The sequence below is a fragment of the Brassica rapa genome, chromosome A06 (assembly GCF_000309985.2).
Source record: "Brassica rapa cultivar Chiifu-401-42 chromosome A06, CAAS_Brap_v3.01, whole genome shotgun sequence".
NCBI classification, from domain to species: Eukaryota; Viridiplantae; Streptophyta; class Magnoliopsida; order Brassicales; family Brassicaceae; genus Brassica; species Brassica rapa.
In genome coordinates, this window is record NC_024800.2 from 5318685 (window position 1) to 5332613 (window position 13929).

Below are 13929 nucleotides of genomic sequence, written 5' to 3' on the forward strand. Positions count from 1 at the left end.
ACAGGTGATTATATATCTCTTTTTTTTTTAGCGCTGATTTATTATGATCTTACAATTATGATATAAGAAAGATTACATAGACGATTCGACAACCGACAATACTACCCGCCTTATGAAGACCTACGCCTAACTGCATCACCTGAGCCGTCCTATGAAGATCCACGCCTGACCAGATTTACTTGCACCATGTTGAAGATCTCTTGCAAGCCTTTCCTTTATAGTCTGCATAATTGTTTAATAAACCGCTCCCTCCGGGACTTGAAACTTGAATTTCCTGTAATCTGCAATAAATTGCATAGTCTGGGATTCGAACCCCAGACCTGAATGTAGAAGCCTTTAAACCTTAACCAATAGGATACGGTGCTTCCACAGTGATTATATATCTCTTGTAAGGTCTGATTCTTTATTTTAGTTTTTATACACATATAAGGTAAAATATGAAATAAAAATGAACTCAACTTGTTCAAGCAAAAATACTTATAATACATTCAATAGCTATGATAAAAACAGAGAACTTTCAGCTAGACAATAGGAATACATAGTCAAATTGTTACAAAATGTTGGAAGATTTTGTGACCCAACGTGTAACACATAAGCTAACTATTAAATGAATCAGTATTACGTAGCACAAAATCTTTCCTATAACCTCGTTTTGCAGTAGAAGAAACAACGCTAAGTCAAGAAAACAAAAGAAGAAGTTTGACAAAGCAATAGCTAGAAAGTCAAACAAAAAAAGCTTCATATCATCACATAAATAAGTAATGAAAGTCTACAACATTTTTTATCTATACCATAAGCAACCACACAAGTGAGAGTAGATTTCTAGCTCGTCTATGTGAAACCGGCCATGAACCTGCCATGCCAAAAACCAAGGACACAGGTGATCATCAACCAGCTTGAAACTTCTTCCCATCTCCAGTGAATGAAATGGATATTTCAGGTACCTGGAAATAAACAATGCAACAATCAAGAGGTTTTAGGAAGAATTCCGAAACAATCAATTACAGAATTTTTTTCACATAAATGAATGCACATAAAATACAAAACAGATTGGTGCTGATGCGGTGAGCGGTCCAAAGCTGTATATTAAGAGCTAGATTTCTACTACTCTCTTGGCCCCATATTCTGAAATGCAAGAATCAAAAGGTCTGGACTCTAACGCAGGTACAAACTCTACAAAACCATAAGCACACAATTTATTATTCATATTTAAGTTTAAAATCTGCATACCTTGACAACTGATGTGCCAACTTCATTCGAAGGATTTTAGACGCGTTGCTGAGTTTTATCTTTAATGAAAAATATTACGCATCAAGAGAATGAGGTTTGTACAACGCTATAACAATACTAAGATATCTCAACAAAAAAGCAAATAACTCACCAAACAGTTCAAGTCATTTCACAATGGTGGTGAACTTGAGCTTGTTGCACACAACCTTTTCAGTAACAACTTCTTGCCTCTCCTCTATTAGACAATCAGACAAAAAGGTTTGCATGAAAGACAAAGGAAACCGAGAAGAAGTAAAACGCTAATATGTAGTTTATTGAAATGTATGTGGGAATATCCAAGCATATCTATTTTATACATTTCCATTGTTCGGAAAAACGTTTGATTATTCTCTCATAATAGTCAGTATGAGGAACCTTTCTCAATTTTGTGACAAATGTACTTATGTCTTCTGTCATTTCCTTCATAACTGTACACTATAACCAATGTATATATATTACACACATACATATTAAGGAACTCCGTAGATGAATATTATCGAAGGTTACAAAAAAGATATCTTACTTGTTTGGAATTATTAATCCATCATCTATTAGACATTTCCTCTTCCGAGAAGTTTTTTTACCAGCTGGCATAGTAATGGTCGAGAACTGACGGCTTGTTTCCCTATATTCCAAATTATAAGAGAACATATTAAAATTTTCTGGATCACTTATTTATAAAAAGTGTTCACCTTAAGAGATTTTCAGCCGCAAAGGTGTTTTGAGTGTAGCAGCAATTGGCTTGTCTTTTGAAAATGTCAGATTGGAGAGAAACCTTTCCTGGTAACATTATGTCCAACTTTATTCACTTCATAAGTCTCATATTTTTTTATATGAGAAGATATTAGTAGAACTAAAAAAACACTATTAACATAAGTGATTCATTCTCTAATCAATATATATTCGTAAAATGACCTGAAATTTCGAAGTTAACTTGGAAACGTGGAGACTTGAGGAGATTAGTGAAATTTGGAAACAATTTACCTCCGAGAAGAGGGATGAAGCTGCAGAAAAAACGAATCAGTTTTGGTGCGACGATCTCCGTCTTTTTGAGGAATTGAAAATCTCTCAAACTCTTCTTGATGGTGCTTGCAAGATAAGATAACTACATGGTGTGGAGGTTCTGAAGAAACGATTGCTCCATCCATTTTCTGAAATAGAATTCTTAAAATCAAAAGACAACAACTAATTTTATTATCGCAGAGAACATAGGCAATGAGATTAATGGTTGAATGTTCCACTATTTAAATTTAAAAACGGGAGTTATAATGAAAAACCTTAAGTGTTTTTTCACAGTACTTATAGCTTCTGGTGCTTGATTTTGCCTGCCATTGATACAATAGGTTTTCATTACTGGGTGTGAAGAACTGGAGTGCAGGAAAGTACGCTGGTAACTTAATATATGTTGATGTTGGAGGAAGTGAAGAGTTCACATGGAACGTTACGGAATTGATGAGGAACTGAAGAATCAAAGAAGTGGAGAGCTTCAATTACACAGAAGTTGAATCGCATCCGGCGGTTCTGCGGTCCAGCCTCTAGGTAAGGTGAAAAATATAACTTTGACGGGCCTATTTTGGGCTGTGAATTAGATTTTTTGGTAACTTTATTTGCTGGAGCCCCAACCGGTCCGAGTGGAAGAAATGATATAGAATTCGGCTGACTTGTCAAGCTCGGATTTGTAGATTTTTCGTGCTGACGTGGACATCCTAAACACTCAGAGTATTCTCCTTTTAGTATAGGTTAGATTACGGAGCTAACAATATTGAGTAGTCGAATTTGACTTGAAGAGGCAGATTATCCGAATTAGAGTGTCAAACCACAAATTTAATATATTAAATCAAAACATCCATTTTAAAAAGGTAATTAATATTTTTATTTTTTTGCGACGAAAGAGAACCACACAATTATCTCTAATGAGCCCCACGCACGAAGAAGCCAATTGGTAAGCGACAGGAATGTGTAAGACCATCTCCAATGGCTTACTCTATTTTTTAATTTAAAATAAAGTAATTGTATAATAAAGTTTGAGTTTGCTCTAATGGTACTCTAATTTAGAATAAAAAACAGAGTGATGAACAAAAAAAAACAAATTACTCTATATTTAGAGTAAACCTATTTTTCACTCTATTATAAAATAAGAAATAGAGTACCATTGGAGCATTTTTTACTTTAAATTTTATTTTAGAGTAAAAAATTAAGTAAGGTTGGAGATGCTCTAAATCACAAGTGATCTTGGAGAAAAATCAGATGAAGACAAGGATTTATATTAATTTAATTAATAGAAATAAATCATTCGCAGTTACTGCTGCGAACTGGCGTCAGCAGATGTCAACTTCAAAACGTTGGAATCTCCATTTTGGTTTGAGTGATTTAATTATTATTTTATATATTGTAAATGGTTCTAAAATAAAAAGTTCCAAATGATAACAACTTAGGACTTAGACCATCTTCAATGACTTACTCTATTTTTTACTTTAAAATAGGGTAACTCTATAATAGAGTTTGAATTTGCTCCAATGGTACTCTATTTTAGAGTAGAAAATAGAGTGATGAAAAGAAAAAAAAACAAATTACTCTATATTATAGAGTGAGAAATGGAGTATCATTGGAGCATTTTTTACTCTAAACTCTATTTTAGAGTGAAAAATAGAGTGTGATTGGAGATGCTCTTAGGAGACGTGGATTAGATCCAAAATGCTCTACTCATTCCACTGTTTATAGGGTTTAATCATAGTTGATACTTACTAATTCTCTTTTCGCAATAGCCCTTAATGGACAGCCATGCCACCAAATACATTAAACAGAATGATACCTAACAACTTTAACAAAAAAAACTCAACTAAGGGGGGCTTATTGAATCGAGGGTTTGGAAAATTTTTGGGAGTTCTTAAATTAGTGGAATTTAGATAGAATTTGAAGATTTTGATAGGGGTTTGAAGATTTTGGTAGTTATTTTGATGGGAGATTTTGGCAGGATTCTGTTCAAATGGTGGGATTATCTTTATACATAACGACGTCGCTAAAACTCGTTAATTAAAAAAAAAGAATTAACAAAATGGCTTTTCCCGGTTGATACGTCATACTACGAACATAGTTGTTCGTCTCTGGTTATGTCCCTTGTTGATCATCAAGACTCGAAGCTGATATATGAAGTTGCTGCTAACTTGAATAAAAGTTTTCAATGATGGAAGCTTCATGAACGAAATGCTTTCTAAGCAAAAGAATGAATCAATGGAGATTTGTAGAGACTCGTGAGAGCATATAACCGACATGGAGAAGAAAGCATTACCTTGAGAGACCAAAACAGATGGTGAAGGGAATCTTCCAATATCAATCTATAAGCTTGAATCAAGTGGCTTCTAAAGCCTTATAGCTTTGTCTGAAAGTGAAACTTGAAGAACCCAAAAGCTTACGGTAAGACTATCGTTTCTGTTCCATTTCATTATCTAGCTTTGTGGTTTGAATCCTTTTTCGGATCATTTTCGTATTCATTCCTTAGACCTAGTTCTCAAATGAGTTCTTTTGATTTTCATAGGAAGAAACATAAAGGCTGAGAGAAGAGTAAGACTTCTTTAAACCATTCGAAAGTTCATTGAGAAAAAAGACTATAATTTTTTCAAATACCAACTCATGAGATGGAATTTATTTTCATTAGATTGTAACTAGAAATCATTTTCAAATAATTCCAAATAATCCTGGATATATTTTGTTAGATGAAATCCTAATTTTCCAATAAGGGAGGATTTGATGGAAGTTTTTAAAATGATAAGTCCAATAAGCAAGGATTTGAGGTAATTTTTATAAATACTAAATCCAATAAGGTGTGATTTAAAGAAAAAACAAAATCCTAACAAATCATCATTCCTAAGTCTCAAACTCAACTAAGGAGAGCTACTATTTTTATGTTATTGTTTCGGTGCTCCCATAATTGTAAGTGCATCTAACACTTCTTAGCCGTGTTCACAGAGATCCCAGCTTCATATACCAATTGACTGAATATTTCTAATATATATTATATTATAATATTCAATTAAAATATACATACATTATATTGGTATATTGATTTTAAAATTCCAATTTTAACCGTAGATACACAGTAACAAAAAAAAAAAAAAAAAAAAAAAAAAAAATACTCTTTTTCTTTTCTCACAATCGTAAACAAAGGTATAAATTCTATAGTGAATTGGGTGAATACTATAGAATTCACTATAGAATTTGGTTTATAGTACAAATACTCTTTTTTTTTTTTGATAAATGATTTTCTATAAAGAGGATGAGAAAGAAAAACACAGTGGTAATGGCCATTTTCTGATTTGTAGCCCAAATACACACAAGCAAAATGAACCAAACTGCCAAGCCCACATATGAGGAGGTTATCAATTTATGTGCAAATGTCTCAGAAATGATGCAACAACCTAAATAATATTAAGTTCCACGAAGAGTGAGATAGACAAAGGGATTGAAATTAATAGGGGTTCGAGGGTCACCGGAAGCAACACAACGACGATAACGGTGATCTGTGTGATCTGGAGAACCGCTCCTGAATGATACATTTACTAGACGAGTTTCCGTGAGATAAGCGATCTTGCCGCCACACACATAATTTCAAAGTTTTGATAAACTAGTTTATGATATTTATGTTTCGTAAATGTTTTGTCTTTTATGAATTTCATTGCAAAGACAATCATTAAAGATATAAGAAGTTGGGGAATTTCATGTTACTGTATACTTCAAGGTTTTTAATTTTTATGACTCCTCCAAGCAAGTCTTTTTCTACTTTTTTTTTTATGTTGGTAAATGAGAATGTTAACTCTGTGATTTTTCAACCAATAAGCAATTGGCAAAAAGTAAATATCTTGTATATACGAGGTGATTAATCATGTCACTTCATATTTTCTTATAATACGTGATATTATAGTTCAGTTCTAACTCTATTCTTTTTTTTTTTTGAAACACTCAGTTCTAACTCTATTCATCTCGATAGATTAGAACTTCATTACATGACCCCTTATGTTCAAAATTGGTTAAATCAGTCAAAAAATTATGTAGATATTTCATCGTGTAACTAAATAACTAGAGTTTAACCCGCACGTCCATGCAGTTATTATACATTTCAAAAATATATAAATTGATAAAATCATAAATATTTTAAATATATGATTTACATTTTAATGTTTTATATAATGTAATTTTGTAATATTATTGATTAAGTTTTTTATTTGACATTATTAATATATAAATATTTGTTTAATACATTTTACTTTGTTATTAATTGTTGTTATATACTAATATATTTCAAGTTCAGTACAATAAATTCATCTGAAATCATCAAATAGATAATCTCATTCAAAATATTCTTTTTAAATTTCTAAAGTTTGCATACAAAATATTTTTAAATTTATTTAGTTATACTATAGAACAAATATTTGTTTATGATCATTTCATATTTCCTTGTTGTGTTTTAAAAATGAGAAATTGCCACATTCATAGTACCAATTTTCATGTTTACACTAACTACTTTTACCCTCACTTTTAATGAAAGGTAAAAGACACTAATACGCCTAGGGTTAACTAATCTAGACTTAGGGTTTAGAGTTGAGAGGTGCGGTAAGGTAGGGTTTTTGGAATGTGAAATTTAGGATTCTAATAAATATATAAATAAATACTTAAAAAATATTTTTTTTTTAGTTTCAAACATAATTTCCGATTTTCAAAAAGAAATTTTGAAAAAAAAAATTTCGAAAAAAAAATTCAAAACAAAAATTTATAAAAAAAAGTTTGAATTCGAAAAAATAATTTGAAAACATAAAAAAATAATTTTTTTTTATATATTTATTATTATTATTTTTTATTTTTTTTATTTAAATAATGATTTATTATATATATTTATAACAAAGGTATAAGAGTCTTTTGCCACTTAATGAAGAATGCATTTTTGAAAATGTACCTTTAGTGGTGGTAAATATGAAGAGTGGTACCATGAAAATGGTAAACATAAAATTTTCCCGAAAAAAATAGACTTTAGCATCTATAATTTTAGTATATAGCAGAATTTTATAATTAAATATATTGTTATATTAAAATAATTTAGACTTATTATATTATTATTTTTATAGATAATTAACAAATTTTAACCCATTGTAATGGTAATGATATTTTAAATGAAATATTTTCAAAATATATAAGTTAATTTATAAATTTAATATAATTTTATATTTAATTCATATAGTACTTCTATTTCAGTATAATATAGACTATAATTAGAAAGTTTATGAAAACATCATACATATTTTTATTTTATAATAAAATCTTAATTAACATTAATTTGTAATAATATTACACTACTAATTACGAAATTAATGCATTATTTTATAAAAATATTAAAACCTTTTAGTAAGATTTTGTTAGATTTTTTTTTTCAACAGATTTTTATAATTAAAAATAAAGTTAAGACATTTTTATAGGTGAACTTGTTATATAAGATATGATATATTAGTGATGCCAAAATTTAATTAGAAATAAATGAAATATGATGTTTTCATTTAAAAAAAAATCATACATGTGATTTCTATTTTAATATAATAGATGAACTTAATTATGTTGTTAAATTATCAATAGGATAATTATAGAATTTGTAGCGTAAAATATTTATAGTTACAACAAGATAATATGTAGAGGAATATTCACATAAGGGATAAGCTAGAGTACGTACTTATCCTAACAGCTTTGTACTTATCATATAAGTGATGTATATCAAATAATAACATTCTTAAATATACAATTAATAGTCAAAGTTTCTGCATAACCATGATAGTGGTCCAATATTCTTGTAGTTTCTAAATTTATGAAGTCAATTGTTGACTAAAATATAAAGTTAATATTTAAAAATATTCTAAATATACTAAAAAAATCAAATATTTGCTTATATATTATTACCTTAACAAGAGTCCAACATTTATGTAACTTTTAAACTGATTAAGTCAATTGCTGACAAAAAAAAACTGATGAAGTCAATTAACTCAATAATGAACATATTTTTTTAATGCTGGATAATTATACATTATAAATTGAAAAATATTACAGACTATTCTACAGAATATATAATGAACGTATTTTGTTCGTTTGTTTTTATGGATACTAGATCCATTTCCGCGCTACGCGCGGATTATATATTTATGTTATTTTCCTTTTATATGAATATAAATATATGTTATTGATAGTTTGATCGTTTTGTCGCAAATAACCTATAAACTTTGTACATAAAAAGTAGAATAAGATTTTGTTGTCCATTTGTTATTTTTTTTGTTGATGATCTCATTTGGCAGCAAATTCTATTTATCATGTATATATATGTACCAATCTACACAAAAATGTTAGGATACATTTTGTATTAGTCATTTTGAATTGGATTGAATGAGCAATAAAAAATATTATTGATCAGAGATGGTTAACAGTTCTATCTTAGTGTTGCATAAAGGTAAGAATAATTATAGAGTTTTTGTTGCACAATGAATAATATCAATGCATGATGTCTAAATATATAAAAAACATATAGGCTGTTGACAGAAATTATGTTGAATGCATTGTCTTTCTTAAATCAATCGGGTGGACGACGCCAAAAAAAAATAATCAATCGGATGGACTTGTGTTGCTCTGGACTTTGGTTCCATTTGTTTTTCTTCTTGATTTTATCTTTTATAAATTCGTATGAAACTCTTGATATTCTTCACCTTTTTTTAAAATAAAATCAGGTTCCTTAAATGCTTGACTTTTGATAACTAATTTCCTAAACTTTTAACTAACATTTTTTTTTTGTCATCAACTTTTAACAACATAGTTAGAGGATATTATTTAAGGTTGAAAACATATGAGCTTGGCTTTTGATAACTTTTGGTTTAATGCTTGTGGTGAAAACAACTTTATGATTGCGAAAATGTGTACTTTGCAATTGTGTAAAATATAACCAAATAATTTACATAATATTTTCTGATTAATTATTTAGTTTATTTTTAATTAGTTCTAAAACTATCTAAAGCATAATGAATTTAAAACTTTGTTTTCTAAAATATAATTATAATATAATAAATCATATCTTCTACTGATGTGCGTCTGTTAAAATATTTATTTTGTAAATAATTATTTGGTTTAGATATAATTATATAAGTAATTTTGGACATACTTATTTATTTTGCAGATTATTATTTTTAATAATTAGATTTAAATTTTTGTTAAATTGTTTTATCAAAATATATTAATAAAAAATATCTGTAAAATTAAAATTTTCATAAAAATCTATGAAAATAAAGTTCCATATTTTAGATAAAGAACTTAACTAAATGCAATGACTAAAACTAATCTGCTTGGTCTAATCAGCATCATAAATTTTAAATCAGTTTAGAGAACTAATATATCTGAAAATGAATAACAGAACCAAACTACATTATACCAAAATTAAAAATTTAACTAACATAATAAAATTTTGTTATTAATAATAATTTTATCTATTTTATACATATAAATTATGGAATGACTGAAGATATATTAATAAATGAAACTGGAACTTTAAGTAACAGTTATGATTTAATTCTGTAAACAAAATTATATATATGTATGAGCTTCTAAACATTAAATCGATCAATACTTTTAACTTTTTTTTATTTGATTCACAATAAAACATATATCAAATCATACATAATTTTACTAAATCAAATTTATGAATCTAAGACAACAAACTCAACTAAGTGCATTAACAAAACTAATCAATTTTTTTAAAAATGAATAATCTTATGGTTGAGTTCAGAAAAGTATATGCAATCCAATAACTACAATAATAACCAAACTGACCGGATCTTTATATAGAAAGCACGTATTTAATTAAAAGATTTGAACCGTAGACATGTTCGGTAAAAGAGCTAACATAATATTATTTCAAGTAAATAATACATATAAATTACAAAATAATTTATATCTAAGTCAAATATTAAAAAAAATATTGTAGTGTGCTTCCTTTATAAATATTTACATGCTCGGAGAAAATTACTTAATATATCATATGATGCTAATATTATTCATGTGTTGGTAATCATCTTCACTACTTCAGATTGTTGAGGACTTACGAAGCAAGGAAAAGACAATTTTCTTATAACAACATTGGAATTATTGCAACGATTATTCAAATTTTATTTACTCTGTATTTGAAAAACCACCTAAACTAATTCCTACTAAACATGTTTAGCCAAAAGATATCAACCTTAAATGTTAATCTACTAATCTTCCCTGGTTATGCGTGGTGACTTGTTGTTTTTGAATTGTTCTCGTAGTCATCTCTTCTCTGTTTAGACAAAAGTTTGACTAATTGAAGCTTCCAGACATTCTTAAGTGTTGAGCTCTATATCACTTCTAAGTATACACAGATAAAATTAATAGGTTCTTTGTTGTATTCTCTTATATGGACTTTTGTACCAATGTATACCCATAATATCTTCATTTTTCCAGGACAACGTATTTCCTTAACTATACTCAAATTGGAAAAAAAAAAAAAAAACAGAAATTTGAGTGGACTTAGTTTCATTCATACCAAAGCAGATTCAGTTTGGTTCACAGTTTGTGTCTTGAAACCAAACTCGGATGCAGCCAATGTGCCATTGCATTGCTTTGGTGGATGGCATTGAGGAAGAGCTCGTGGTCTCTTGTTTTATTTGTTGTTTCTCAAACATCATCTGTAGGTACCACCGTGTTTTCGATCTGTAATTGCAAGGACCATTGGAGCTGGGGCATATAAATTAAACAACATCAGATATGATATGACTAATGTTCTTTTTGGTTAGAAAGCAGACAAAGGTTAGTTTTTTAGCAGCTATGCAAGTTAAATCATTACCTCGATCTGCTCATGGAAACATTTCTAAGCTTCCACTTTAAACGTTGGAGCTTATGTGATCTCAAAGCTCCTGGTAAAGAAAGAGTGACAAAATTAAACATATAGGTAAGTAAATACTATAACAATCAGATTCTGAACAAATACGAAAGAATGATTCCTGGTTTGTTATCAAGTCAGAACTCAGAACACAGAAATGTCCTAAGTGTTAATGTCAAGAGAGTTGATATCTTTGATAGATGTCATCTTCGTCACTTGAGGTTCTCCTGTGAAAGAAAAAAAAAAGAAATTGGTCCCTTTGTAACCTGTTTGCCTTCAAGACTTTACCTTTTATCTAAAGAGTAAGTAAGGCTCTAGAGACATGCATTGTTTATAGTTCAGAAATAACAAAAAAGTATTATGTGAAAGTATATACCGGTAGCCTCTGAAGTCTCTGGTTGAGACCTTGTCATTATGTATTTCTGTGCGTAACAAAATATAAAGACGATAAACAGCACTAATTTGATTGCAATATTACATTTCTCCCATAGTCTCACGATAGCAGAAGCTAGCCCATTGTTCCTCCCTTTACAGATTAAAGAAGAAAAAAAGGAAAAGACTGTTAGGACTTGGATGAAGAAAACCTCAGGCCAAATGCAGAAGAATCATAACTTAGTTAATACAAAAGTAAAGAGAACAAAGATAAGTGGTATCAGCAAATGAAAAGGAAAAGGCAGAAATTCAAACACAAAAATTGCAACTTGTATAAATCATGAGAACATTTCATGATCATATCTCTTCTCAAAATATAAACCTACTCACAAACTGATTGATTTTTTTTTTGAAAAGAACGCGTTTAAGCAAGTTACCTCACTTTCTCAGGAATTCTTCAAGATGCTTATGCACAACTCTCCCTGAAGCTTAACTATTGAGAAGACACACAATGGTGGTGAGGAAGATAGCTAAAAAAATAGGTAATGCAAATTACTAAGGATGAAATGGAATGGTAAAGCTTGAGAAATGTTTCTCTAAGTAGGTATGGTCTTCGTCACTCAACTTTACTCGAGTGTTTGGTTGGAAACGTCTAGATGAAGGTCCATATCCATCCAAATCAACGATCTACGAAAAAGGTCGACAACTTGGAAACTCTGACGGCATAATCAAAATGGCCTTTGCTAAAATCAGAAAACTTTGTGTAGCTTAAGGGTGGTAGTAGGTGGATTTCAACTTATTTGGAGGATAGGTTCAAACCCGAAATCATATTCTGTCTCCACAATCTAACACAAAACTTGAAACTTAACTAAATTTTGATCAAATGAAACAGTAAACAACATACCGAAAGAGGTTGGATCGAAAAGTTATTTTTTTTGTCGCCGTTAACATTGCTTCTCGGACTGTCATCACTGAGGAATAGATTATTCATCTCCTCCTCCTCCTCCTCATTCTCGGAGCCCGTCATTTTCAATTGGAAAGAGAAACGGCGATGGGACTTGCCGGTGGAGAGGGGAGACTCTACAGTGAATTTCATGGCTGTAGATGTAGCTGTTTCTGCAGAGTTTCAATCTGGGTTGGAATAAAGTCGAGATGAAGCTCTTTGTATAGAGGGAGAAAGAGGGGAAGGTGAAACGAAACCATTAAAGCAGGATTAAAGAGCATATACTGATGAAGAGTGGATTACGGTAACGGCGAAGTGCGGAGAATTTGATCAGTGAGGACGAAGAGGAATATTCGGGGAAAAACAAAACTTCACGCTCCATAGATGGTAAAATGGGCTTAAATTGAGGCGTTCGAAATGTGAGCACAGCCCAAATGAAAGATCTATTTGGACTAAAGTATGTATGACGTGGTAAAAAGGCTCTCTGTCATTGGTCAATTTAATTAAACGACGTGGATACCTTAGGTGTTGAGGAATAAGAACTTTTAGTATAGTATAGATTAGTATACATATTTTTTAGTTAAACATGTAACAAATAGTCAAAGTTTCTTAATTAAAAAAAAAATAGTCAAAAATTCTACAATTGGCATCCTCTCTCTGGCTCTCTTATATATATAAAAAGATAGAAAATCTTATGCACACCAAAAAGAAAAGCTCTATTCGATTTCAAAAATCCGAATACTATGGTGAAACCTATCATTCATTTCGTATTCGCTCTTACTATTGCCTCTTGTAAGTATACACTTTTTTGAACACTTATAATACACACACCAGAAAGCTTTGAATAAAAAAATATATTCTACTTTTTGGGAAGCAAAACTTACCAAAGTTTTTTTTTTTCATGATTAGATTTATTATTGATATCTGAAGCGTTACCGAGAGGATGGCCAGAAATAGGTGAAGGTATAGGTATGTGTCGCTGTCCTGGTGACAGAAATCCTGATTGCCATTGTCTTCCTCCGGCCGAAGATTATCAAGTTCGTACTACTACTACTCCAGCGATTAGTCCTCCAATAGAACTTACTACGCGCTGCAATAGAAACTCTGATTGTAATGGAGTATGCCCTCAAACGTGCAAATACAAAGTGTGTATTTCCGATCATGCAATTCATTACGCTACATGTCATTGTTATATATGTTGATTAATGCAAATTCACCGGATGTATGATTATTAATTGAAGAATAAAATGTCGTGCTTATATTGCCTTCTTTTGAAATATATACAATCATGATGATTTTCATTACACACTAATTTTTTAAACTATTGAAATTTTAGCTTAGAGACGGTATTAAAATTTTGGAGACGCAGATTAAAAAAGTTAAGTATTGTTTTTATTTACATATAAATATAAGCAAAATTAAGATTTCAGTG

The 13929-nt window shown here is 30.0% G+C and overlaps 1 protein-coding gene and 2 long non-coding RNA genes across 10 annotated transcripts; 1 reads left to right on the top strand and 2 right to left on the bottom strand.

Annotated features, from left to right (window-relative positions):
• Positions 1–483: 483 nt before the first annotated feature.
• LOC103872065 lies at positions 484–6953 on the bottom strand. 8 transcript variants are annotated; one of them, XR_004448603.1, is made up of 5 exons: positions 2547–6953; positions 2254–2420; positions 1382–2049; positions 1231–1289; positions 484–913 (listed from the first exon to the last, which is right to left on the bottom strand). It is a non-coding gene; the product is annotated as an uncharacterized LOC103872065 (long non-coding RNA). The 8 variants fall into 8 exon arrangements; XR_004448600.1 differs by having other exon boundaries at positions 484–1125; XR_004448599.1 differs by having other exon boundaries at positions 484–2049; positions 2547–2594; positions 2703–6953.
• A 2047-nt stretch (positions 6954–9000) lies between these two features.
• On the bottom strand, positions 9001–12951 carry LOC103872066. The gene is made up of 2 exons (XR_004448563.1): positions 11147–12951; positions 9001–11037 (listed from the first exon to the last, which is right to left on the bottom strand). It is a non-coding gene; the product is annotated as an uncharacterized LOC103872066 (long non-coding RNA).
• Positions 12952–13182: 231 nt separating this feature from the next.
• LOC103872067 (defensin-like protein 268) lies at positions 13183–13803 on the top strand. The gene is made up of 2 exons (XM_009150405.3): positions 13183–13289; positions 13407–13803. Exons 1-2 carry the CDS (start codon positions 13241–13243, stop codon positions 13697–13699), a joined length of 342 nt encoding a protein of 113 aa, XP_009148653.1. The 5' UTR covers positions 13183–13240; the 3' UTR covers positions 13700–13803.
• Positions 13804–13929: the final 126 nt, after the last annotated feature.